The sequence below is a fragment of the Phycodurus eques genome, chromosome 4 (assembly GCF_024500275.1).
Source record: "Phycodurus eques isolate BA_2022a chromosome 4, UOR_Pequ_1.1, whole genome shotgun sequence".
NCBI classification, from domain to species: domain Eukaryota; kingdom Metazoa; phylum Chordata; class Actinopteri; order Syngnathiformes; family Syngnathidae; genus Phycodurus; species Phycodurus eques.
This window is the reverse complement of record NC_084528.1, coordinates 28996422-29023723: the sequence shown is the minus strand read 5'-3', so window position 1 is coordinate 29023723 and position 27302 is coordinate 28996422. Positions and strand designations below refer to the sequence as shown.

The window sequence follows — 27302 nt, the reverse complement described above, 5'->3', positions numbered from 1 at the left end:
TCTAAATTAATGTAGTCTGTTTGACAGTTTGTTTTTTTAAATGTAAAAAAAAATACATCAGAAATAAGAATTTAAGATTGCTATTTGAAATGCTTTCAAGCAGTGTGTGGATTGCTTTAATTCATAATCCTCATGAGGGAATTATTTTGAGAAATAAATCACCGATTACGTCAAGCCAATAAGTCACATGACAACTGCCGGATGAAGATAATGAACCCATGAAATCCTTTTTTCCTGGGCTCACCCAAAGGGGTTTCTAGATTACACTTGTTTCACCCTTTCAGCATAATAGTTCCAACTCAAGAGTGGAAGGTAAATGGACTTTCCAACAACACTACTTCGATTTAGACTACTTCATTTTGTACTGTGCTCTTGAATTCCGCATGCTAAACATTTGGCTTTCATTCACAAGAGCCGAAGACGAGATCATAAGAGGGGAAGCCCTGACGACCTGACGAATTACTTCAAACTGGGCCATTATTTGTCAATGTCCTGCTGATTACAAGCACATATCCACATTGTCATTTTTAATATTACCCATTAGAAAAGTGTTCTGATGGCGTTAACATTTTAAAATTAATTTTGTTTAACCAAAATAGTAACTAGTTTCCCCCCCACTGTTGGGAGTCTTCACCTTTATTTTATACAGTATTAGTGTGCCATTTGCAAATATTGCTAATCTAAGCGGTTTTAAAAAAAAAAAAAAAAAAAAAAAAATTAGCAAAATAAATAAATGCATGTGATTTAAGATTCTAAAATAAAAAATATCTAGCCATCTCTTATAACTGGAATGCATGCATCTCAATCTTTGAATGCTTGAAGCGTTCTAGGCCATTTATGCTCATAAGAAAACTAACAATACCACGTCTATGTAAATCTTAAAGCTCAATAAAGTCATATTTGTGACGTGTTATCCTTCATCCAATGTCAATTACAGATGTGTAGTAGTTTGATGCAGGACCAAATGCCCAAGTCTGTATTTTTACTCAGCAAGTCTGTTCAAATTCCTTCAGTAATGTTACAGTTTAACGGTTCTAAAATAAAATTTACAGTGTAAAAATGGAAAAAATTAAAGGGCCCCATCACAAATTGAATGTCACACAGTACAATAAGTTATCATTTTTAATGTACATTCATTCACAAATTGACATTTACCCGGCCAAGTCCTAGAGGGAGGCTGTGGAGGAAAACAAACATTTTAGAAATAAAATAATGAAAAACACTGCCTGTACAAAATGTTGCGTTCCACCTACCAGCCTTGAAAATCTGAGAGAGCCCATGACCTGACCAACGTATGAGAGTGGGGGTCATTAAGGTTTCCACAGATGCCACACAATTTTCCAGAGTACCAAGGAGCCGCCTTGAGTGTGACCATAGTGATGCCGATCTCCATTTCCAGTCCAGCATCTCTCTTCAGGACCACTACCACCTCAGACTTGTCCCAGGCCACACCAGATGACAGCGAAACCCCTAAAGGCAATGTGTAAGGCAGAGCCACAAGGTGTCCATTCACCTGTGGTGCGGACAGTGGACTGATTAAGACCAACCAAAGGACAGACAAATATTGTGATGTAAATGGTACCTTCACAATGCCATCCTGGATAACAATTGAGAATCCCACTAGGAGGATTTGGAACACTGTAACAAGCCTGGTACCACTCCCATTGCAGGGTCCGTAGTAAGAAATCAGGCTGAACCCATTTGGAGTGGTCTCGTCGCAAAGGCCCATCAGCTTGTAAGCAGTTTTTGGCGCCAAGCTCAGCTGCTGGCCATTAAAAGTAGAGACCCGCAGGCTGCTTCTGAGTTGACAGACTTCCCGTCCAGCACAGCTCCAGGAGCCGTTCTTCAGAGAACACAACTGGCCAGGGCCGCACGCCGCCTTCTCACACAAAGCGCCACCTAGGGGGTGGCACCAGCATCGCTCTGTGCAATTCTCATTGTACAGCTGCTCGTCCAGCTTTTAAAAAAAAAAGGAGAGACACAGGTGTGTAAGAGTGCAGTTAAAGTAACAACTATTAGGGATATTTTGTATACAGCTTATACATTTACCTTGATATATCTACCATGAACCACACACCCACACTGGCTGACTGGTACACATTCATCCCCATCAAACACATTTCCATCCTGGCACTGGCATCCTCCCGAACAGCCAGCTGCTGACGACCCAGGGTGGAGCAGAGCAGGACACGAGTTGGAATTGGAATCAACACACCGACTTGGGCTGCTGTGGTCTGGACACTTGAAAGCTGGCGTTACAAATGAAAAATTTAAAGCGGGTCACATACTTTAATTTGAATTTGATCAAAAAAGGTCACTCACAGCAGGGGCCGTTTTCTCTCCAGGAACCTACAGTTATTCCTTGGGCCTGGCAGGCTGCCGCATAGGCTTCCAGCGCTAGACATGCAGCTTCATTAAGGGCTGCCCCACCACAAGTGGCTCGGAGGCACACGTCTCTGTATACTTGGGGTTTAACACCCCAGTTCCAGCAGTGATTGAATTCAATACTTGTGGTCAAGAGGATGTCACAAATTGTTTTGGCCTTGAAAGATGGTGTGCACTGACCACAGCCCACTCCACAAGTCTCACTGCAATTCTGTCCAGGAGCACCAACAGACCAGCTATTCAAAAAATCTGTAATACTTTTGGCAAGATAACCACTTTTTAGTTCCAGGTCGTCCGATTTGTCCCCATTGAAATTCCCACAAAGGCCTGAAGCTGTGCTGTTGTAATCCCGTGGTATGCTCAACCTGAGATGCTTTGTCGTCGACAGCTCAAGACTCACCCCAGCCACAGACTTTATGATTAACCTACCACCATCTTCATAAGCATTAAGTATATCATTACTGTAAGGCAGCTTGTAGTCTTCACCATTTACCTGAAATGAAACACTGGTTAATTTTCAAGTCAATTTAAATTCAGTAGCTCAAGATGCAGAACTTACTTGTATTTTCCATGGCATTTCTGGATTGATTGTTACCTCCGCTGAAGCCAAAATAAACACCAGCTTGCTCACAATAAACACAGAGTCATTGATGTGCTTCTCAAAGCTAAGCAGCAGCCGGTGGCCATGCATTTCGTTAGGAGATCGTTCGGACACTAAATAGGTGCAAGCGCCATAGTGCGGTATAACCAAATTGTCAAAAGTGACGTAGCCAAACCCAGCAAAAACTTCACATGCTCCATATTGCCGGGGTATTGGATCAAAAAGGCCAACACTTGAGAGGCCCTCTATGGGCTTACAAGGTGATTGACTGCAAGACACTTTCCTCTGATGACAGTAACAAATGTGACAACTTTTTGAGTCAGAAAAGTAACCAGCAGGATAGTATTGTTCCTCATATAAGCAACCACAGTCTTCCTCCAGTACACAACGATCATTACTGAGGATATAACCAGCATCACACTGGCAACCCTCCTCACAACCGCCGCTGCAGTTAGTTGCAGAGGAAAGTCCAGCACACGTAACAGGACATCGAGGGCCACACAGTTCATAGTGACTGTTTTTGGGGCACCTCATACCTATGGAAAAGAGGGGGTGGGGAGACAGTGGGTGAGTACAAGTAAATGTATAGTTAACAGGTTTAGATTTTACCTAGACAGAAAATAAGGTGTTGTCTTTATTAGTTGCAATTGATAGACCAACTGTTACACAGTACAAACTTGAAAACTCCCAAGTTAGCAGAGTAACTGGTAAAAGCCTAAAAATCTGACAGTATATGATAAACGACTGTACCTCAAGTCAGTGATTTTGCATTCAGTAAAACATTCAAAAGTGTAATAAAAAGTGCATTTACTCACCACAAAAGGTGTCACTCCTCCAGTGCCTGACGGGTAACAGAGCCGCTTGGCAGGCAGCTGCATAGGCTGCAACGGAATTGCAAAGTGCCAAATAATGTCCTCCATAAAAACAGGTGTCTGCTAAACAGTTGTGGAAGTACGGCTTTGAACTCAAAACTAAGGCACACTCTGCAAAAGGACCGAGTTCATCTCTGAGTACCCCACAAAAATCACTTCCCTCAAAAACTTTCCGTGCAGCCGCAGGGCAATTCTTTGGTGTGGAAGCGCAGTGGGACCGACAGGCCGTGGTTCCTCCCAACCTCCAGCTGTGAGCAAACTCTAATGTATTTTGAGCTTCCTCTTCATCTGGCATAATTTGGTCATCGTAAGGGTCAGAGTTGGCATTCCCACAGAGACCGTGAACAGATGATGCATAACTGCTAGGGAGGACAACCACCACAGTGGCAGTTTTATGGACAATCAACTGCAATCCTGTATCTATATGAATAACTAGTGATGAAGATGTGGGATAGGCATTGAAATGGCCTGTATGGTGCAAGTATGGCAAAGGTTTATGCATTCCATTAACCTGAGGGTAGAAGAGAAGAGGGAAAAAAAAATAAAATAAAAGTTTAATTTTCTGGGTACCATTTAAAATTGTAAGGGGGAGGAAAAAAATAAAAAGGTACTCACAAGTACTTTGTCAGGATCTTCTTTGCCAACTGCTATCTCCAGGCCGTAGATTGAGAGTGTTAAATCTAGGCTATGAAACAACCTTTTGTGACAACTTGCGCCAGAGATGGTGATGTTGAATGGTTCAAATCCATTAAGAGTGGTGTTTGTTTGAACTAATATATAAGCACAATTGTCCCTAAAGTCATAATGATGTCCATCAAAGGATGTAAAGTGCAGCCCATTGACAATAGTACAGTTCTGAGGTTTGTCAGCTTGACACACCCTATTTTTAGGAAGCCGCTTGCAGGACATTCCTTTAGGGCACTGGGATGAGTTGCACTTAGTTTCTCCTGGTTGACAGATGCAAAGTTGTCCACAGTCATCGGGAATCCAGAAAGTAGCATTAAGGAGGTGGTATTTGCCTGTGGAGTCAGTGCAACCACATTGCTTAGGTGGCACGCAACCCTCTGGACTCCTGATGAAACCCGGGTTACAGAAGCAGCTTTGGACACAAGCCTTATTACAGGATCTCCTTTTAAATTCACAGGTCGGGGGACAGGCTGAGCCACAAGTCTTGTAGTGGCTGTTTGGTGGGCAGCTCACAACTGAAACAATCGGTACATTTAATTCACAATAGTCAAAAAAGAAAAATTCACAACATGGCCCTTGACAAGAGTACTTACCAATGGTCCGTTCAGGGGGAAAGTCATCATTTAGCTCTTCACAAACAACAGAATAGGATGTTGTAGCCTGTTCAAGAGAAGCCTCTGACCTTCCTTGCATGAGGTCAGCTATACATTGCTGATAAAAAGAGTCTGGGCTGACATGGCTGTGACAATGTGAAAATGGACCAGTTGGGTCAATGAGATCATTACAGTGAATTTTCTGACTGGCAATGATTCCGTTGGGCACATCTTCCAGCAGTGAAGTCTCATTCAATTTGTTCTTTTTACAACCAGTACAACAGTTATGATCGCTATCAAAAATGCGATAAGCCTGTGCCAACTCCACACTTGTTTTGGCGGGTGGGAAACCTTGTAAATGTATAACATAGTCATCTTCAGGATCACCGTTAAAATTGCCACAAAGCCCATAGACAATATCCTTATAGTTGGGGTCCAATTTTATGAGAAGGGTGATATTCCAGTCAAACAGTACATTCAGCCCAAAGTCAGTCTTCAGTAGAGTTTTGCCTTCCTTGTTTGAAACTTCAATCTTACCACGAAGCAGAATAACAGGAATGTAATTTACGTGACCATTAACCTGAAAATAAGGAGTATTAGTTAACATCAGGAAGCACTGCTTTAACATTAAACTGAACTTACTTGTACACTGTCCTTGTCCACAAACTTGATCACAAACCCATATGTTTGTACAGTCACCAGCTGCATGGATGACACTTCTTTGCAATCACTCTTCTTGGACACCAAGAAAGGAGTCGTTCCACCCGCTGCACCTTTGCTGCCTGAAAGCAGATAGGTACAGGTACCCTTGATGTCATAGTTTAATCCATCGAAGGTGTGGTAATGCTGGCTTCCCCAGGTCCAGCATCGCCCCGGACTGCTCTCACAAACCGCTTCACCGTTGCTCAGGTAGCAACGCTCAGATTTGTCACATTTTCCCTCACAGGAATCTTGGTCTGGCTCTGATTAAAGAAATTTTAAAAATTAAAGATAGATGTAACAAGCAAAACAGCAGTGATAATACACTTTTCAGTCATAGAAATGGCTCACCATCTTTGTGGCAGCCAGCCATTCCATCTAAAACCAGACAACTGTGCAATGGCGGACACTTGTTTTCCTCACAGATAAGTGGAGGCCCACAGGTGCAGTTCACAGTACAGTTTTGTAGAAGTTTGCTTTCAGAGGCCTACAATTACAAATTAACAAGCGTTATATATTTAGAATAGATTGTTTACTTAAGCAAAGTATTGAAGATACTTTTAAACATTTGTTTGTATTTGGGAACCCCAACCTTAAGTCTCCTCCCTTCATGAATGCAGCCACACTGCTCTGCTGGAACACATGCATGCCCATCATAAAGGTGATTGGCATCACACTGGCATCCTTCCTCACAGTTTCTGGGACACTCCGTAGCGAAGCTGATCTCAGGACAGAGCGAGGAGCAAACGTTGGCACATTGGCTGAAATGGCTGAACTGAGGACATTTCTGAGCTAGATACAATATGGGAGGAAAAAAATAAGTCAGACATTTTGTTGGTCTTTAAAAGTATTGTTAACCATCTTTTAGGCTTACCACAGCCTGTGATGTTCCTCCAGGGGTCAACATTTACACCAGCCATTTTGCATGCTGCCTCATATGTCACTAATGCACCACATAAAGCTTGCTTTTGGCTCTCTGCATCAGTAAGATTATTCAGGCACAGGGTGTAATATTTCTGAGGGCATGTTGAATTATGACAAGAGGAGAATGGCCCCTTTGGCTGGGTGACAAGGGCACAGTACAGGTCAGAGGTATACTCCGGCACAAGGGACGGAAAACGTTGGCAGGTGCCGTCACACGTTTCGTTGCAGGAGGCTTCAGAACCAGACAACTTCCACGACTTCCCAAAGATGTCTGGATCAGAGACAGCAGTACCGTTGGGTAGCTGCATGTCATCAGAGGGATCATCATTGTAGTTCCCACAAAGACCACATGTTGAACGGTGATAAGCATTTGGTAGCTTGACCTCCAAGTAGTTACTAAGGTCAGAAAGAATCTCTACTAAATGTGCAGTCTTTATAATCCTCAATTCATTTTTCTGATGCACAGTTACATTGTTCCCTGAGAATGGGAGGTTCTGGTATACTTCATTAACCTAAAAAAAAAAAAAAAAAAAAAAAAAAAAAGTCAATTAAAAAATGCAAATACTGTAATCAGATTATTAATGTCAATCATTACCGACCTGGATTTTTTCAGGATAAGCAGTTGACATTTTAAAAGTCATATTGTTGACTTCCAGATAGATCTGGTTGCCTCCACTGTGGTTAGCATACAAAGCGATCAAAACTGGCTCCACATTCAGGTCCTTGAGAGCGCATGTGTGAACCAGAGTGTAGTTGCATGAACCATGAAATTCAAATGCCAGTCCATCAAATGTAGTTAACTGGGATCCGTTAATAGAGCAGTGCGCCTTTTTAACTTTGGGGTGGCACCCTTGAATGCCCCTAATAAGGGTACACTCTTCATCCTGACTACATGACACATCAACACATGTCAGGTTTCCACCAACATCACATGAACACCTTTGCTCACACGTAGACACCACCTGCCCTGGTAAGATGTATTCTGCAGAAGCAGATCCGTGCAAACAGCCACAGTTGGATGGATGGACACAGCGCCCTCCACTGTGGACTAAACCTGCTTCACAGAGACAGTTCTCCCCAATGTTTGGAGGGAGCTCAATTGTTAAATTAAGCCAGCCAAGGCAAATGTCAACAGGGGAAATACTCATGTTGTAGCTGGTACTGGAGGGACATGAATCATCTGCAGAAATACAGTAGAGACAGAGGCCAAGGTCAGTGTGAGTGACCAATGAAGCGTTAGTACCATCTTGTGGATGGGTGGGAGATTGTGGCCTTAATAAATTTGGACTGGACATTAAAACATTAGCATTGGATTTATCTGGGGGGGGGGGGAAAGACTATTAGACAATGGATTATGCTCATGAACTTGACAATCACATTAATTTTTCATGCAGGGATAATTTGACTATTAACAAAATTACATCAGGTTGCAACAAGTGCTGCGCAATTTAATACTCACAGCAAAATCCAGGGCTCCTCCAGGCATAAACTAAAGCCTTGCGACGAAGGCAGACATCAGCATACTCAGCCAGGGAACGACACACTGCAGGCAGCACATCTCCATAAAGACACAGGTCACTGACGCAGCTCTTGTAAAAGCTGGAGGGGTCCACTTTGCTATGACAGTGTTTGAATGGTCCATTAACTTCCAGAATCTTTCCGCAAGCCGCTGGGTCAGAGAACCGGTCCAAAGCCTCAGATGAACAATTCGGACAGCTTCCACCTAGACAGCCTTCCACACACGAGTGGTTCAGTGCAGCTCTCCAAGCTTTCCCAAATTGTTCTGGTGTGAGAGTCTCCTGTGTGCCATTCACTGAGAGGTCATCAGTAGGATCAGAATTGAAGTTCCCGCACAGGCCGCAAGTAGTATTAGCATATGTACTAGAGAGACTAATGACTATGAGCCCTTCTTTGCTAACACTTAAAAAGCCAAAATCAGAGTAGATGTAAGTGTGCAGCCCCAATGAAACCACCAATGCGGTTCTGTTGACGTAGAATGGCATGTTCTTCTTGACGCCATCAACCTGTAGGGGATGCCAAAAAATAGCATTTTGAAGTCAACATCACAGTACAACACATCCACAATGCAAAATTTGATTTACTTAAATTTACATGGCAAAGGCATAGTTAAGACTTACCTCTACGCTTTCTGTATTTTTGCTATTCAGTTTAACATGTTGGTCATTTATGCTGACAAAGACATTTTGTGCTGACTGATTATACGCATCTGTCTGCACATCAACATCAATGACATCAAGAACTTGCCAATGTTCACAGATGCCCAGTAACCGATACCGGCAGGTGCCAAGGAAATTATACTCTCGCTTGTCGAAGGTGAATACACTATGACCACTATAGCGGCAGATCTTATAATTATGCTGCACACAGCTTCTCACTCCATTCTGAAGACCACAATATTCATCACCACCACAATAAGCCTCGTGGCAATGGATCTGGTGGGTGTAGGGGTCACATATACACTGTTGAGTACATGACTCGGCCCAAAAGGTCTCATTGCCATGGTAATGGTCTCCATTGTATGTACAGCCACACTCAGATGGGGTGACACAGGTGTCACCATCCAGAAGAAACCCAGGGTCACACTGACATCCTTCCACACAACCTTGGGTGCAGGGTGAAGCGACGTGGCCCTCGCACGTCGAAGGGCAGGCTGTCCCACAGGATTCATAATGGCTATTTACTGGGCAGAACAAAGCTGAAAAGGGGTGGCAGGCAGAATGTGCACACAAATATTACTTAATTTAAAATATCTTGCCAAACACTTTAGAGTCAGACATGCTTACACCAGGAAGACCGGTCCTTTTGTACATAATTGACTAGTTCAACAGGAAAATAACAGCCTCATAAATTAAAATGTAGTGTGCATACAGTATAACAAGTGTAGTACAGCAGACTTTCAAATAAAATATTTCACTGTGCATAAGAGTGCTTCATGGAGAACCTGACTGAGCAGTTGTGGTGAAAATGTCCACCAACCAAGTGGAAGATGAGGGTGGGCTTACTTTTTTCATTTACACAGTGCCAAGTTTCATTAAATACACAGTTCTGACCCTTGGGGCAAGAGCCTGTTTTACAACACAGGGTGGCAGTGGAACAGCAGTTACAGCGATTAGAGCAGTTCGCATTCCACAGAATTTCCCCAACCTATACAGTGACAGACAATGGTGGAGAAAAAAAGTACCATAAATGTACATTCCTCTAAAGTCCAATGAACTATAAACAAGATTTATTTTTGTGATTAGCATATTACACATGAATTTGGTCATTTATACCAACAGGTTTAAATGTGCAGAAAAGTCAGTCCTCATGCTTTACCTTTAGATGCATCGAATAAAAATGCTTTTGCTCACCTTATAGTAGTGCCCGAGGTAGAAACATCCACATTGCTCAGGTCTGACACAGCCATACGTACTCTGCACGTATCCAGCATCACACTGACATCCCTCATAGCAGGGCCATGGACAGGGTACATCAGATAAAATAGCACAGGACTTAGAACATGCACCAACACATGCATTGTAGTGGGAGTGCCCAGGGCATGAAAGTGCTGTAGGAGAGAATAAGAATAGTGGAGGGTGTGTGAATGTGTTGGGGGTAGAATTATGGGTCATCTTGTGTCCCTTTTAAAAAATACCAAAATAATTTGGACAGATTTAGCCATGAACAAGGTCACAACAGACAGAGGAAAACCAGTGAAAGCTTACCACACTTATTCCCCCTCCATGGTTTGACCACAGCTCCTGCATCCTGGCATGCAAATGTGTACCGACTCAAACTGTCACAAAACAATTCAGTGTTATTTGACCTACACAAATCTTTCACACAGTTCTGGAAAAATGGCACTGGGTCCACAGTGGAATGGCAAATCCCAAAAGAGCCTTCATGAGCAAGCAACATCCCACAGAGGTCATCTGATTCAAATTCCTTTGTGGAGTTGCACAAAAAACAGTCATGACAGTCAACAGAGCAGTTTGTTCCAGTGGGAGAAAAGCACCAGGAAGATGGTTGCATGGAATTAGACTGACTTCCTTGCTCATCTGTAACAGCAGTCATTGAATTTCCACACAAGCCACAAACTCTTTTGTCTGTGGCTGGAATAGTTATTTGTATTAGGTTAGGTCCTCCAAAGGTGACCACAGTGCTAGCATCTGCAGTAATGATACGAGCCAGTAAACCAGAAAGCAGTACTGCTACGCCATTCATATGAATAGGAAGGTCCTTCATAACACCATCAATCTGCAAGCAAAAGCACATTCATCATTATTGGAAGTTACTTCACCCCCCCCCCCCCTGTAAATTTGCAGCCATTTACCTCAACTTTTCCAAAAAACTCCCTAGACAGTATAAGGTTCATGTCATTGATTCTAAGGTACAGCTGGCCTTCGTGGATAACAGCAGAAAACCCAGGTTCGTCACACAGCTGAAATATGAGGTGATGCAAATTCCCCATGTTCAATTCAAAGGGATGTCCGTGGAAGGCCTGCAAGTGTCTGCCACCCATGATGGTGCATTTCAAGTATGTGGCCTGGCATGCGCGGCGGCCGCGTTTGATGACACATTTTGTTCCAGCTGGACATGTGTGCCCTCTACATTGCACTACATTGTGGCTCACACACACACAGGAGCGAAGGCAGTTCTCATCTGGGTGGAAGTTTTCATGCAGTTTGAAGTAATTGCCATTATGACTGCAGCCACATTGAGAATTGAGTACACATTCCCCAGCACTGTGGAAAAAACCAGGTTTGCAAAAACAGCCCTCCTTGCATCTCTCTGAAAGAGAACTTTGGTTTTGAGCACAGGCAAACACGTGACTGGAACAGAGGTGGTATTCACTGTTGGATGGGCAAGTGACAGCTAAGGAAGAAAAGGAGAGCAAATTATTTAAACCAATTCTAATGGGAGTCTTAAAATGTGAGATTCTACTTTATTACTTACAGCAGAAGCTGGAAGCTCTCCATTCAGCCACTCCAGCCCCCATTTCTTGACATACTGCAACATAGCTGGACAGAATCTGGCACAGGTTTGTCTGGTTCCCATTGCAGAGATCATGAACACAGTTATCATAGAAATCTTGTGGATCCACGGTTTTGTGGCAGCTCTGGAATGGCCCCTCAGGATCCATTAACCTTCCACAGAAATCGTTTCCCTGATAAAGATACCGTTTTTGTGGACTGCAGCCTGATGTGCTCATGGGCACATCCCAACATTCATGTTCATAGCTGGTTCTCCAGTGTCTGATGGCTTGAGTAATATCAAAGTCATCTAGCACCAGGTCATCCTGTGGCTCATCGTTAAAGTTTCCACACAGTCCACACAGATTACCTGCGAAGACCTTAGGCATTGTGACAATCAAGATGTCTGGGCTGTATGTCACAACAACACCAAAGTCAGTTTCTATACACTTAGACTGTCCTTTCAGGTACAGCATTACTTTGCCTTGGCTCAAAACAGAAGGAAGGTTCAGTAGCTGACCGTTTACCTGAAACAGGTTAAATAATTAAATACCAATATCATATCAAAAACTTAAGATGCTGTGTACAACAAATTACCTTACCATAACCTTGCTAGGCCACTCGTATGACATCTGAATGGAATAACCAGCAACAGACATTTCAACACGTCGAAAAGAAACATTGGCTGGCTTTTTGACATGGTTCTGAACCTCAACACTGAAGTCTTGCAGCTCTCCCCATGTGGGACAATGCGATGTGAGTAGATAACTACAGTTTCCATGAACTTCAAACTTCCGGCCATCAAATGTGGTGTAGTGAGGATCTCCTTTGGCCACACAAAAGCCAGGTCCATCAGTATGGCAGCCAAGGACTCCATTTATAACCTTGCAGACTTCTCCAAGCTGGCAGCGAGACTTAGTGCACAGAACGGTCTTAGAGTGAGGCTGGCAGATGCATTTCTCTTGACACTGGTCATCCTTCCAAAAGGTCTTTGTGGGGAGATAATAGGAGCCATTTTGAACACAACCACACGTGCTGGGCAAAACACACTTGCCATCACTTAGCAGATATCCCCTGTTGCACTGGCATAATTCCACACAAGGGAGGGAGCAGTTACGGCGGGACTCTGGGTTACCGCATGTTGCCTGGCAGGAAGACCCACACACCTCATAATGGCTATTAATAGGACAAGCCAGATCTGTAAAAAAGTTCAACTCTTAGTGCTTCTCATTGAACAACGTAAACATGAAGCATTTCGAAACTTACGGCACTTTGCGATTGCGCTCCAGTTTTGGATCCTGCCCCCAAGCCTCTGGCAGATGTTGGCATAAGCTGTAAAGACCTTACACACTGAACTGGCCGCTGCACTGAGACACAGATTGTTCTCACAACTATGAACAAAGGGTTTAGGATCAATATAGACATGACAGTCACTAAAAGGTCCATCCTTCCTCTTCAGTAAAGTGCATTTATTCTCATAAGAGTTGCCCTTTATGCCAGGATAAGATTGCATGGGACTGCACACTTGACATGAGCCACCTTCACAGTCTTCCATACACACAGCTGTATTGCTGTCCAAGACCCAGGGGAGAGTGAAGTCTATAGTTTGGGAGAGATTAGTACCATTAGAGAAAACTGTGTCATCTGAGGTGCTGTCATTGGCATTTCCACAAAGACCACACAGAAGTCCATACAGCTCCAGGCCTGCTTCAACCCAAATAGTATGAATCCAGTCATACTGCAGAGTCATGCCAAAGGAAGTATCCAGAACAACACCACGACCACTTGGATACACTCTTAGGATTCCGTCACCTAAAATGAGCGGCAGGTACTCCCTACGTCCATTAACCTGTGAATTACAAAAAGACAGTTTACACACCAAAAGGTATGAATGTATTTTTTTGGTTCCCCCCGCCCCCCCCAATAAAGGCTAGTGTGCTTACCCTAATTTGATTTTGCTCTCCTTTAACCATTGATATATTGAAACCTTTGATTTTTATCTCCAAACTGTGAATGCTGGAGACATTGGCACCATTCAAATATGCTCTGCCTATATTAACCTGTAGTGGAATGGAAGCATTTATGCCTGGACAGGTGGTCTGAACTAAGGTATAATTACAATTTCCCAGGAGGACAAAATATTTTCCGTCAAAGGTGCGATAATAAGAGTCACCCCACGCTGAGCATATTTTAGGTTTTAAGGAACATAGAGTTTCATTTCTGAAGGAGCACAGCTGTTTGTGACCACAGTGCACATCACAGGAGGATATTTCTGACACAGAGGGAAGAAAAAAAGAAAAAAGGTTAGCACATTGATACATTAACAGAAAAAGAGGGCAAACATTAGAACAATGGGGGGGACAGTACTCACTTTTTTCACACACTGATAGAGGAGACTCATTGCTCGTGGTGCTCAGATAGTGTCCCACATCTTCTGCATAAGTAGAGCTGGAGCTCACATTGTTGGGCTTGTGCGGAAACTTGACAGCAGACTCAGTCAAATTGTGTGTGTGAGAAGTGATAGCTAGAGGTGAAGTAATATTTTCTGCATCAAACATTTGCCCAGTCTGACAGATCTCATCTACAGAGAGCAGCACTGTAAGAGTTGTAGCACGCTGCACAATGTCATGTCTGAAATAAATGAGCTGAAGTGGAACGTCACTAATGACGTGAACTTGATCCAAGGGCACAACTGGGATGGTCTTCATTAGCCCTCCACTTGAAGACACACTGGTCTGTCCATTACTAGTGGTGACAACTAGGTTAGAGTTGATGTTGGTCATAGCTAACAGGAGACTGGATCTTGTTCCAGCATTTACAAGGGGAGGGACAAAGTATTCATAACCCCAGAGAGAGACTGGTTTAAGTTCAGCAAATCCATAGAGGCAACCCCCTAATAAGTAGTTTCCGCAGGTAAAACCAACTATAACCCCCACAGATGCTTGGGCGTAAAGTTCTGAACCAGAAAGGCTGAAATTACTTTGGAGGTAGATGCTTTCAAACAACCCTAAACGCAATTTAAGGACACTTCCCTCGGGGTATAAAGTTCCATTAAAGATCACTTCCCCTGAGAGGAACATTTCTATCGATGTCTCTCGATTGGAGTTGGTGACCACCATCTCGCTGACAGATGTCTGACTTGGGAAGTTTGGGGTAGCTGGATAGTAGTGGGTCCCCCAGGAAGACACATCATGAAGGCGGTTATGCTCACATCCAGTCTGGGTGCATAATGTCGCAAGAACTGTAACAGGCTGTACCGACACTATACTGAGGAGGGAGGAGGAACGAGCACTAGCCATTCCCACAGATGAAGGCAGGTGAATAGTCTGCGACTGAGTGGCAGTGAGAGAGATGTTATGCATGAAGTCACTTTGCAGAACTTTCACAGTGACTGAAGTCCAAACGCCAGTAGCCGTTATGGTTACTTGGTGGCTAGCATTTGCTGTGGGGTCATTATGAGGTGGAAACATCATGAGAAAATTCCAACCAGTACTCGCCCCAGAGAGACCTGAGAAGGAGAACAAAATTCATTGTACTATACTTTGTTTCGGGGAAAACAACAAAGGAAGGCATGCTTGCATAAAGGCTAACATGAGTAGGTCAAACATTTGAGACAGTTGAATTTATAACTGTAAACCACACACTTGCAGAAGGCTGATAACATCTTGTGTGCAGAGTTATACAGGTTTTCCAATATGCAAGCAGAGATAAGAGGTGGTGTCAGATTTCAACCAGCTGAGCAGCCAATGAAGTGCATGTTCCTAGTTCCTGACTGGGTACACCTGTATTAAACGTGCAGACCGGCTCCAGCAGTTTCCATGATATCAAGGATCTCTGTGGGAGAGCAACAACCTACCAACAGTGCACAGTGAGAATCCTGAGCTACAGCAAACTTTAATGTAAGTTTACATTTATATTTACATGCTCTGATGGGACAGGGGCTTACTTGCATTAAATACAACATACCAACTTCCCAGCTTTTACTATTGACAGTGCATGTTAAAACAGCTGGAAAAAAAGGTAAGTGATTAGTTGGTGAGGTGTTAAATTAGATAGAAAACAGTAACCAAGAGTTTGGCAAGAGTCAAGCTGGCTAAAAAAAACTGACATTTTGGTTGTTCCAAGGGCTGCAACATAGGCAGGGTCCTAACATCACTAAAAAGTGGACAAATGTGTGGGCGGGCAAGGAATTGTCCTGACTTGAGAGCTGCTTGAAGTGAGGGGAAAGACTAACCAAACGATGCAAATGCAGCATGTAGTCAGAGTAGGGATAAAGTCAGGACCTGCTTTGCCCAACTGTTGCCAAGTCACGACCCCTTTTTAGAGAAATTCAAGAAAACATTCAAAAACAGCCTTTGAGGAAAATGTGCATACATTTAAAAAAAAAAAAAAAAAAAAAAAAAAAACAACCTGCTGCCATGTTCAAGATGCCTTTTAGAGCAACTTTAAAAAAGGTACAGAGGATAAACATAACCATGTTCTGAATGAACTAAAATTAAGTATCACAATAGCACAAAAGACAATCACAGAATGGCACATATCTGGCACTGGTGCCTTCTCTTTAGGAAAGTCCCTTGCCTAATATGTTAAGTGTGGGAACTTGGTATGGTACAGTTATTCCAAATACAAATGCGTGCAACATTACACCCGAAGTAATGACTGACGCATGCCTGCCAAACTAACAATTTTCCAAAATAAAAGGCACATCTGACATGGGATGCACATTATTTCACTGAACAAGGGATCCTCTTCTCCTGCCTTGCCACACAGTGTAGAAAATAGGTACTGTAGTACAATGCACACAAGCTGTGTCAAATATATATTTTAGTTTGCAGGCCACTAGGAAAACACATGCCTCAAATTGCCCCCAGACCATAATTTGGACACCTCTTGTGTAAGACTAATTATTTCCAGTGTTAGTATGAAGAATGATTATCCAAATATTTTAGCATTCATTTAAACCCTAATAGTACATTTAGCAATTTTTTACATTTAGTTTTTCTTTTCAATGGTAGTTATACTTATTTTGTCATTTTATTCTAGATTAGCTTGCTACATTTCTCTGGTGGGTAATTATAGTTTAGTACATATTCCAATTAAACCTGTCCAACACTTACCTAGGCACACCAGGCACACATGAAGCAGCAGTAAAAGCTGCATTTTTTTTCCACACTGGAACAAACTTTCCTTAACTATTTTGACTTCGTATTCATAGCAGATGTAGGATTTAACTCTAGCCAAATGCGACACGGGAACTATGGAGGCAAATTAGCTCACCTGCAACTAATATAGTCTTGTCAATTATCGCGAGATGTCACCAGCTGGATGTCATTGTCACGTCAAGACGTTCTTCATAAATGCCAAGTTAACGGTGACAGTGTATTGGAGCCCCGACTAATTTTTTATTTCATTTTTTTTTAAGTCGGGTTGATGACATTTAATAATGAAAAACAAATAAAATACATATATTTAAAAAAAGACACATTGAAACGGATGTTTCGCTGCTTGGAACTTTACCGGAAGATGTGGTGGAAGGCACGAAACTGTCGTAGTGGTCGCGGTAGTTTCCACGGCAGCGACGTATTGACGAAGAAAGGTGGTGCCCGACCGACGGTTGTGTAAATCCCCTGTCCCCTTCCCTCCCACTCACGCTAGGTGAGAGCAAACTTTGGCCCGAGTTTGACTCACCATGCAGCGGATTCCTGTTAGGAAGTGGGCTGCAGCTTTGGGGGAGTGTGTCATTCTTAATGGCACGCAGCACAGGAGCATAACAAGGATGTACTTCATCCAGTTCACTTCGCTCTCTCGATTGGTATGTATAATGCAGGTATTAGTCGTGCAATGTTATGATACAACCTTTTGTATTCATTTGCTAAATTATATATATATATATATATATATATATTCCTTTATAACTTTATAACTGTGATATCTTCAGGATAAAATGACAAGTTTTAAAATGCAGCACACTTCCTGTGTGCATGTTACTTTGGGTTATAAAATATGTGAATATTATATTATCAGCAGCTTCACTGTTAGTGTCAGAGGTCAAACAGGACCGCTTAATCTCTGTAAAACATTTTTTTGTTTGTTATCTATATATCAGCCATGGAGGTTCTCTTTTGCTGCTCTTTCGTTTGACCGTCTGCAAGCAGGATTACAGGGTGCATTATTGGGAGTTGATTTTTATGGAATCTAAAGCAGTTGGATATGGCCCAAGAACCATTCCGTGTCTATCTTTTATAATCCCGGATGAGAGATTTTAAAAACATTGTATTCTGTTATCTTCCAGGTTTATTTTCCCCTTTGAGATTAAAAAGTATTGTTTTATTATTGTCTATTAAACCTAGGTTGCACAAAGTGTTCACGAAAAGTCCGCCTCAACTTCCAGTTTGTTCAGATTTCCATATTTTTGTTTTTGTGTTTGAGGAAATAATAAATTTGAGAGTGAAACTGTTGCCATCATAAAACATTTATTAGTGAAAGCAATGTTTTAAGTAATATTTTAACATAGTGAACGACCCTAAAAATGTAAAAAAAAAAAGGGGGGGGGGAAGTTCAGGACTTTATTATTAATACTTTAAACAACACTTTAAAAACTTTAAATGATGAACAATGATGGCATTATACGTCATAGATGCCTTTCACGTCGCTTTCTTCATAGACTTAACTGGCATCTAAGTGCAAAAGTTTAACTCAAAATGAACCACAAACTAAAATCAATCAGTCAAACACTTCTACCTTAGAAAACGTAACAATTGCAATAAGAAATAAACTTTTGCACTTACATGCCAGTTAGTCTATGAAGAAAGCGATGTGAAAGGCATCAATGAAGTATAATGCCATCATTGTTCATCATTTTAAAGTGTTGTTTAAAAGTATTAATAATAAAGTCCTGAACTTCCCCCCCCTTTTTTTATTTTATTTTTTTAAAATTTTTAGGGTCGTTCACTATGTTAAAATATTACTTAAAACATTGCTTTCACTAATAAATGTTTTATGATGGCAACAGTTTCACTCTCAAATGTATTATTTCCTCAAACAAAGTTGGTGGCCAGCCAGTTAGCGCAGTGCTAGCAGCTGGCATCGATGTCACTGCCTGGACTTCATGCTTCACAATTGTCACGATACAATATGCACAGCCTAACATTGCTTTGGGACAGGCGGGGGTCTTATTGTGTTTTTTATTAACTTTTGGTGTGTATTATTTCCACCGCCCATGTTGGAGTCTGGTGTCCGCTCCATGTGGGTTAATGCTTTTTGATTCTGATTCGAATTCCAGTGAGGTACACTGATATTTCGTGCTGTTGGCTGATGTTTGGCTTGACGCCGTGAAGAATGGTTGTTCGATATCCAGGATTTCATAGACTTTGGGACGTATTCCAAACTGTACGACAGCTGGCGCATTCAAATTTTGGAGTAGTACCTCTGTTTTCTGAAAATTGGCTCCTGTCAGATAAACAGATAAACCTTGTTTGACGGCGCTCTTTCTGACATTACCCGGTATAATTCTACATACTGAAGATCTACAGTAAGTGCAGCGTAGAAGTTTGAGTGCTTTAACTTAACATTTTCCCAGGTGAATAATGAAAACCTGAATCCTAGTGATAGTGTTGCTATGAAAATAGTGCATTGGAGATTTGTCTCCATCTGATAGAGGAGTCAATCTAAAGTGTGTATGTACGAGTTGCTGCTATTTTGGGCAGTAAGTTAAAAAGAAAAAAAAGAACAATTGCTAGGATTTATGTCCACCTATTGTGTGCCGTGTTTTCATGCATCCTGACGTGTGTTCAAATGTCGTACATCTGCACACGCATACAGGGAGTGTGGGATGGGGCTAATACAGGATGTATGTGTATCCTCATAGTGGCTCAACAAACTACATGAGCAGTGTTTAGCGACCAGGCTCCTTTCTGAAGAACGGTTCACTTGCGAATGGCATCAACTGACAAAAGTGTGAGTTTGCATTCCCCCCCATTTGAAGTTATTATATTTTCTCACCTAAAAGCCATTTGCTAGGCTACAGCTCATACACGACCCAAAGGAGGACAAGCAGTATCGAAAATGGATGGATGACAGTTATTATATTCTGTGATTTTTGCAACAACGCACTCACAATATACACTTTATTAGGTACAATCTAATAGGACCTGATTGGATAGTGAATAGGTACCTGATTGTGGAGTGTATGTTAGTGAACACCCCCAGATGGAAGAGTTGAATAAATGATATGATATACTAATTATCTGAATTATTATATGAATTATCTATTCACGTTGACGTTCTCTATCGCTCTATTTGCTTTCTGAAATCTGATTATTGATTGATTGATTGTGATATGAACGTTCTTCCCAACCCTATTGCAGAAGTTCCCATAAATGTGCGACACTTGGAGGCTGCTTTGCTTTGTTCTGTCCAGTTCGTCCCAAAACCGCTCGAACAGGTTTAAATCTGGAGACTGTGTCTTTTTTTGTATCATTCTTAAATGTACATTATTTTTCAGTTTTTGGTGACCTTACCTTTTTTTTTTTTTTTTTTTTTTTTTTTTTTTAAAACTGAGGCAGTTAATCACTTACCTCAAGCCATTCGTTGGACTTGAACTGCTTGCCTTTAATGCAAAAATCTGAAAAGTGTGGGATGTTTTAAACCTTTTGACCAGTCGTGTACAGATATACAATCATAAATAACATAACATACTGTATTTCATTACTAAATATTAAAGTGTACCTGCTTTAAAAGGAATAACATGGATGCTTTAACCCGTCAATCATCCGCCCTATGAAAACCAACTGAGGTCCTGACCCTATTTTGGGAAATCAAAAAGAATCAAAAGCACTGGTGCAATTTACATTTTTCAGCACTGCTCCATAGTTAGATGTGTTGTAGATTTAGCTTCTATGATCTTTGAATCTATGTCCCTAAGGCAGCTGGTATTCTTCTTCATAAGCAAGAAATTGGGTCTTGTGTGTTGTAAATTTGCTCTCTCGTAAAAGTAAAATCATTCGCTGTTCAATTGTACAAGAATATATTTCCCAATTTGAAAATGCAGCAGGTGTCAGGAGCCATTTTGATACAAAGTCAGTGGACTGGTTTGGTAAATACCTCCTCAATTGAATCTGCTTATTATTTCAGGCAAAGCAACTCAGAAAAGCAATTTGGAGGCAGTTTTTATTTGTAGCTTCTTAGGTTGTTTCTGTTTGGAGAGCTCCTGCAGCTATTCCAGAGGCTGCACCCACTACACACCCTGCCCAATCAACATCTGTTGTATGATTAACGTCTTTATTTTCCAGTATAGCCAACCTAAGAGTTTGTGATAGTTATAATTTAGCACATACTCTCGATGTGGATTGCTCTGCGCTCATTACAGTGCAGCTCCACAGAGGAGACAAATGGCAGCCATGGCAGACCCAAAGTAAAGGAATTTTTCAAAAACAATATTACTAATTGTCTATCGTTTTCTGTTCATTTTCACTTCAGTTCACCAAGTAATCAGTAAAAACTAATTAGAATTAGAGCCCTGTAAAAGGAGTATTATCCACGAGTGCTCATGAGCAAAGACCTTTAGCTGCTAGCTGTATGATGGATGTAATGTGTATTACTTTGGTTCTTTCCACATAGTCATTAAAAGCGGCGGAAACCAAACACAATGGCTATAGCTAACAATGACCAGTGGGCACAAAGGTCAGTGGAGAGCTCCTTCTGTATTACTTGCATGAGTGAGAATTGGTTCCTGATCCCATGCAAATCTCAATGACTTGGTCTCACCACAGAGGCTTCATCTGGGACTTCCACTGGAAGAGAGGTCGTTCCCATGTTTTCCTATTTTAAAAATATCAGCCGGTGTATTGTGTTGAATACAGCTGGGGCTTTGTTTGAAAGCATGCGGAACAGCTGTTTTTTACATCTTTGTGGTGCAGAGTTAAGTTACTTTTTGGCCTTTTGACATTAGGAATTGGCTTCCAATGCCGGTGTATCAGTTGAAGTGTGTCAGTGGACTGGTAAACATTTGCTCTTTATCTCCAAATTACAACCCCAGTTCCAATGAAGTTGAGACGCTGTGTTAATAAATACAGAATACAATGATTTGCAAATCATGTTCAGCCTATATTTAATTGAATACAATACAAAGACAAGATATTTAATGTTCAAACTGATAAACTTGATTATGTTTAGCAAATAATCATTAACTTGGAATTTTATGGCTGCAACACATTTCAAAAAAGCTGGGACAGGGTCATGTTTACCACTGTGTTACATCACCTTTTCTTTTAACAACATTCAATAAACGTTTGGGAACTGAGGACACTAATTGTTGAAGCTATGTAGGTGGAATTCTTTCCCATTCTTGCTTGATGTACAGCTTCCGCTGTTCAACAGTGCGGGGTCTCCGTTGTCGTATTGTACGCTTCATAATGCGCCACACATTTGGCCCGGAGGACACGACGTCCACAATTTCCAAAAACTATTTGGAATGTGGACTCGTCGGACCACAGAACACTTTTCCACTTTGCATCAGTCCATCTTAGATGAACTCGGGCCCAGAGAAGTTTCTGGGTGTTGTTGATAAATGGGTTTTGCTTTGCGTAGTAGAGTTTCAAGTTGCACTTACGGCTGTAGCGCCGAACTGTATTTACTGACATTGGTTTTCTGAAGTGTTCCTGAGCCCATGTGGTGATATCCTTTACACGTTGGTGTCAGTTTTTGATGCAGTGCCGCCTGAGGGATCGAAGGTCACGGGCATTCTATGTTGGTTTGCTTGCATGTAGTGATTTCTCCAGATTCTCTGAACCTTTTGATGATATTATGGACCGTAGATGATGCAATCCCTAAATTCCTTGCAATTGTACGTGGAGGAACATTGTCCTTAAACTGTTCAACTAGTTTCTCACGCACTTGTTCACAAAGAGGTGAACCTCGCCCCATCTTTGCTTGTGAATGACTGAGCATTTCAGGGAAGCTCCTTTTATACCCAATCATGGCACCCTACTGTTCACCTGTGGGATGTTCCAAACAGGTGTTTGATGAGCATTCCTCAACTTTCTCAGTCTTTTTTTGTCACATGTCTCAGCTTTTTTGGAACGTGTTGCAGCCATAAAATTCAAGTTAATGATTATTTGCTAAAAACAATCAAGTTGATCAGTTTGAACATTAAATATATTGTCTGTGTAGTGTATTCAATTAAATATAGGTTGAACATGATTTGCAAATCATTGTATTCTGTTTTTATTTATGTTTAACACAACGTCCCAACTTCATTGGAATTGGGGTTGTATGTAAAAAAACAATACACTCTCTCATCCCTTTTTGTTAGGAAATCATTTAAATGTTGCCTATCAGACACGAAGGAAAGGACAATGTCAAATAGCCTCTTGTTGGCAAGCTGACTGTGACGGAATTCTTTAGTTTTTGCTGAGCTGTGTGGGAAATAAGGCTCTCCTTCTCTGTCCCTCGCACGCACCTCAAGTTGCAATGTAGCCTTGCGTGCCTACCCTTAGACCAGTATAAACAGCACAAGTAGGACTTTTTAATTTTCCACTGACTGCTTACGGCATACAGACTCTCAGGGTGCCAAACAAGACCAATAATAGGCATCGTTGAGTCTTTCCATCACACTCTATGTCTGAACCAAAAACAAGTTATTTTATTTATTCATTTTATTTATTTATGTATTTATTTTTTACACGTCTATAACTGAATATGATAGCAGGTATTTTTAACTTAGTTTCTCTCGCTCTCCCCAGCAGCATTTGAAGATGATGCGATTTTTGCTCCTGTGTCTGCTGCTGCCAACCCCTACTGGTGAGTTCTCATCTCTCCGCGGCTTGCAACTGATAAACATCCAATCAGCCTCCGTGTGCCGGCATGTTTTCCTCATCTACCTACAGTACATACAGTGCTGCATGTGTTGTTTACACCATGATGAGACAACTCAAGAATAACATTAAAGGCTATTATGCACAAATGAATTGGTCTCAAGGAAGTCACACTTAACGCATGCAAACAGAAGTACATATAGAGAGAAAATAAAAAGTCTACATGCTGCTGCTCAAATTCTGGGTTTTTTGTTATATAAAATGTGCTCCAAAAAATAATTTGAGCATCTTATACTAAAGGTCACAATATTTAATATAATTAAACTGTCTCATTTTTTAAAATCACAAATACCTGGCATTTGAACAGGGGTGTGTAGACTTTTTATGTCTACCTTAGATCTGTATGCGTGTCATATCAATGATTTATTATTCATAAGCCAAACCGTGATTTAAAAAAGTTGTGTGGTGGATTAATGCTTTCTACTCCACAGTATTTTCTGATGAGATTGAAGGATCAGCTGTTGATGGTATGTAGGACATTAAATTACACAATATATTTACTGGGGGAAAAGTGGGTGGTGGGGGGGGGGCACATGACATTTTTCAGCTGCCATCATGCTAATATGTGAAGGTAAAATGAAGGCTATAAAATGATAGATACAATAACCTTTATTAGTCCCACAATGGGGAAATTTGCAAGTAAGAATCATGTACTGTATTTACTGAGTTTAGTTTTTAAAAATAAGAATTTTTATTACAACCTTTCTAAAAATATAAATTTGAATCTATAGCTATATATTTTTATTATTACACTGTAAGGTGTCCCTCAAGGGGAAATGCAGCTGTCACTCCGAAGTATACAGTACTTTGAACCAGATCACACACATGCAGACCTACAAGGAGAGATTCAGAGTGAAAGAGGTGCACAAAGAGGGCTGCACCACTTGATGCCTTGCTTAAAGGTACCTCAACAGTAGCCAACAAGCCGACTAGTATCTCTCCCACAACTAATTGTCATTTTTACCTTTTTGACTGTAGTGGGACTCGAACATGTGTCCTCTGACTCCAAAGCCTAAGTCCTTACAGTGGAGCATGTAAAGGCATTTTCATTCTTGTATTTATCAGGTTTTGCAGGTATACCTAATATTGCGCTCTATGACTTTCTAAATTGGAAACATTTTGATGAATGGCATTCAGGATCAGCAGTCTATCCCAGTTTACTGGGCGGAAAGGCAGACTGCACCTTGGATCTGTAGCCAGCTAATCACAGGGCACATATAAACAGTCACACGCACGCCTACTATCAATGAACAGGAATCGATCCCACGCTGGCTACATGAAAGTCAGCTGTCAGCTTTAACACTACACTGTGACCTGCTATTGTGATACCCATTGTGATATATTTGTATTTGTTTACTCCTCCATCCACAGGGCAGGATGATGAGGATTTGTTTGAGGAGTATGGTAAGTTAATTTTCAGTTCCCAAGAGTAAATACCGGAACTAGGACTTTGCGTGGTTTGCGTCACTAATGCAAACCGTGTCATGGCAAACATCTAAGGGAGTGTACAGCAAGGTTATGGCCTCGGCAGTCATCAAGCTTTGTGTACAGGTCGTTGTAGACCAATGGGACGTGTGAACAGCTTCGCCCCCCCCCCCCGCGCCTCTATTCCATCATCCATTAAGTCCTGAATACAATCAATTAGCTTCGTATATGGGCCCTGAGGATTGTGCCAAAAGGCCAATGAAGATTTCGACATTCCAGCCATGCTGCCCGCGGGTCAGCTAATCAACATTGGCATTCTCATTCCCTCAGCGTGCCTCTCTGTGTCACTCCTCGTTTTGGCTGTGATAGACATATGATGGAATTACAGATCTGTTCACTCAAAGCAGATTTGTTGGAAATCGACACTATTTCCATAACGTCGACATGCCTCCGTCTTGTTGACATCTACTTTGTAGCAAATGCAATAACACTATTCCGCTTATTTGGTGAATATGATAAGATGGACATGAGTAGTGCTGGTAGTGGAGCTCACGTAAGTTTGGCAGACCCTAAATAATACCCTGCTTTACCTCCATTGGCTACTTACAATCAGAACACAAATAACCAAATAACTGTACCGTCTAAAATAAAACCTGTAGTTGAGACCATCATTTGGTAAATGTCGAGTGATGCAAATATTTTCTGCTGATTATACGTTGTTTTTGCAAAGACACTTTTCTAGCCACTGTAAAGCCGCCCTGAAGGTCATTAGAAAATAAACGTATTTCAGCATTCGCTTCTCAGACTTGAAAGCCTTATTCATTCTTTCATTCTGTCTGCAAAAAATGGAGATAGATCAATGGTTTAGTCTGGGTTAATGTATTTCTTCAACAACTGTAAATTAGTGTGTTTGTTAAAACCTTATGTATCAAGGTCCTTGTTGTAGCCTAGCGAGACATAAGCAACATGTTGATTCACTTTTTTTTTTATAATCACCAATTAAGTGTGATTAATTGCTGTGCTTAGTGCTGCTGAGGTGACTTGAATCAAATATTCTCTTTCAGAGATTACAGAGGTCCAGGACAGAAATAATTCAGACACATTTGTTGATAAAACCAAAGGTGCAGAGGACAAAACAGGTGAGTAAACAAACAGCAGAGAAATAGCTTATAATTGTCAAAAAACAGTATGTGTAAGCATTGGTTAGCATCTTAGCTGTCACTACTTGCTAATAGTCAAACATGAATTTATATTTCTTCTTTTAGATCACTACACTCTGATTGTCATCATTGTAGCAGTGAGCGTGTTGACTCTCTCAGTTGCAGCCATAGTTGGTAAGTTTGTGTTGTGTTGGAACCTCACTGAGTGAAATAAGAAGTAGTGGGTGTTTCAAGGCCACTGATGACAAATGCACGGCTAGGAAGCCCTCACAACGCTTGGCTGCAATCTTGTGTGCCATGAAAAAACTGTGAACACCGAAACAAACAAGCTTCTGCAGCACTGACATTTTCTATTTCTCTCTTACAGCTGTAATGTTAGTAAGACGCCGCATGCACAAACAACAGCAAGGGTAAGGTCATAAGTTTTGCTTTATTTCTCTATTTGCAGTATTCTTTCCTTTTTCAGCTGTTAAAGGGTTCCGTTATGGAGAGGAGGTGCAGATTATATTTGTGTTGGATGGAGAGCTGCATGCCCCACTTTTACTCTAAATCAAACTGTCGGTGACAGAGTCTGGTGGCTAACAGTCTCCCTGCTGCCTTTGCCAAATTGCCCCACGTAATCTGACCTGGCAGAATCAAAAGCAAAGAAAAACACTTGGGTGCCAAAATGGAACCAGCTTCCACCCATTCGAGCCTGCTTGGACTTGCTACGCAATTACCATCGCAGCCTGAGGTTGTCATGCGTCACCATTTGAACACTCCCTAACGCTTAGCTTCTCCATCTTACCCATCAAACAATAGCCTCAAGACGGTGAGCAACAGTAGGCTGCTGTGGCCTCATCGAACAAGACCTAACCGGTTCTACAGCAAACCTCTTAATAGATGACCATCAAAAAAAGAGTGCTTGGGTGCAGCATCCATTGTCTCATGACAAAAGTGTGACTGTAGAATTCAAGCAGCACAACAACCTAAAGCAGTACAGTGAACTGCAAATAGTGAAAATCTGTGAATAATTGACTCCCTATATAATGGCAGTGATGTATATCTTTTTTGTCAACCCCAATAATTCCTGAATAAGCAGAGATAAACTGTCAATAAGCGTTTTGGTGA

At 41.5% G+C, this 27302-nt stretch overlaps 2 protein-coding genes across 6 annotated transcripts in view; one reads left to right on the top strand and one right to left on the bottom strand.

Moving 5' to 3' along the window:
• Positions 1-1117: 1117 nt before the first annotated feature.
• LOC133401750 (IgGFc-binding protein) lies at positions 1118-17369 on the bottom strand. The gene is made up of 26 exons (XM_061675082.1): positions 17252-17369; positions 14106-15242; positions 13678-14006; positions 13001-13583; positions 12337-12932; positions 11718-12261; positions 11095-11636; positions 10487-11018; positions 10133-10329; positions 9785-9926; positions 8900-9477; positions 8221-8785; positions 7361-7941; positions 6712-7273; positions 6430-6629; positions 6189-6324; positions 5781-6100; positions 5139-5718; positions 4474-5060; positions 3802-4369; positions 2945-3522; positions 2323-2878; positions 2050-2249; positions 1583-1957; positions 1254-1513; positions 1118-1177 (listed from the first exon to the last, which is right to left on the bottom strand). The coding sequence occupies exons 2-26, from the start codon at positions 15205-15207 to the stop codon at positions 1138-1140; spliced, it is 11253 nt and encodes a 3750-aa protein (XP_061531066.1). The 5' UTR covers positions 15208-15242; positions 17252-17369; the 3' UTR covers positions 1118-1137.
• si:dkey-262k9.2 (uncharacterized) overlaps positions 15547-27302 on the top strand; it is a 14938-nt gene continuing 3182 nt past the window's right edge. Inside the window, exons 1-8 of one of the 5 annotated variants that reach the window (XM_061675085.1) lie at positions 17478-17546; positions 19602-19690; positions 23479-23533; positions 24039-24074; positions 24979-25011; positions 26097-26171; positions 26298-26366; positions 26560-26602. In XM_061675085.1, the coding sequence (XP_061531069.1) occupies positions 19670-19690; positions 23479-23533; positions 24039-24074; positions 24979-25011; positions 26097-26171; positions 26298-26366; positions 26560-26602 (332 nt within the window). In that variant the 5' untranslated portion in view covers positions 17478-17546; positions 19602-19669. Of the gene's footprint in view, positions 15634-17240; positions 17547-19601; positions 19691-23475; positions 23534-24038; positions 24075-24978; positions 25012-26096; positions 26172-26297; positions 26367-26559; positions 26603-27302 lie in introns of those variants that run through there. The other 4 variants (XM_061675087.1, XM_061675088.1, XM_061675083.1 and 1 more) reach the window with 4 other exon arrangements.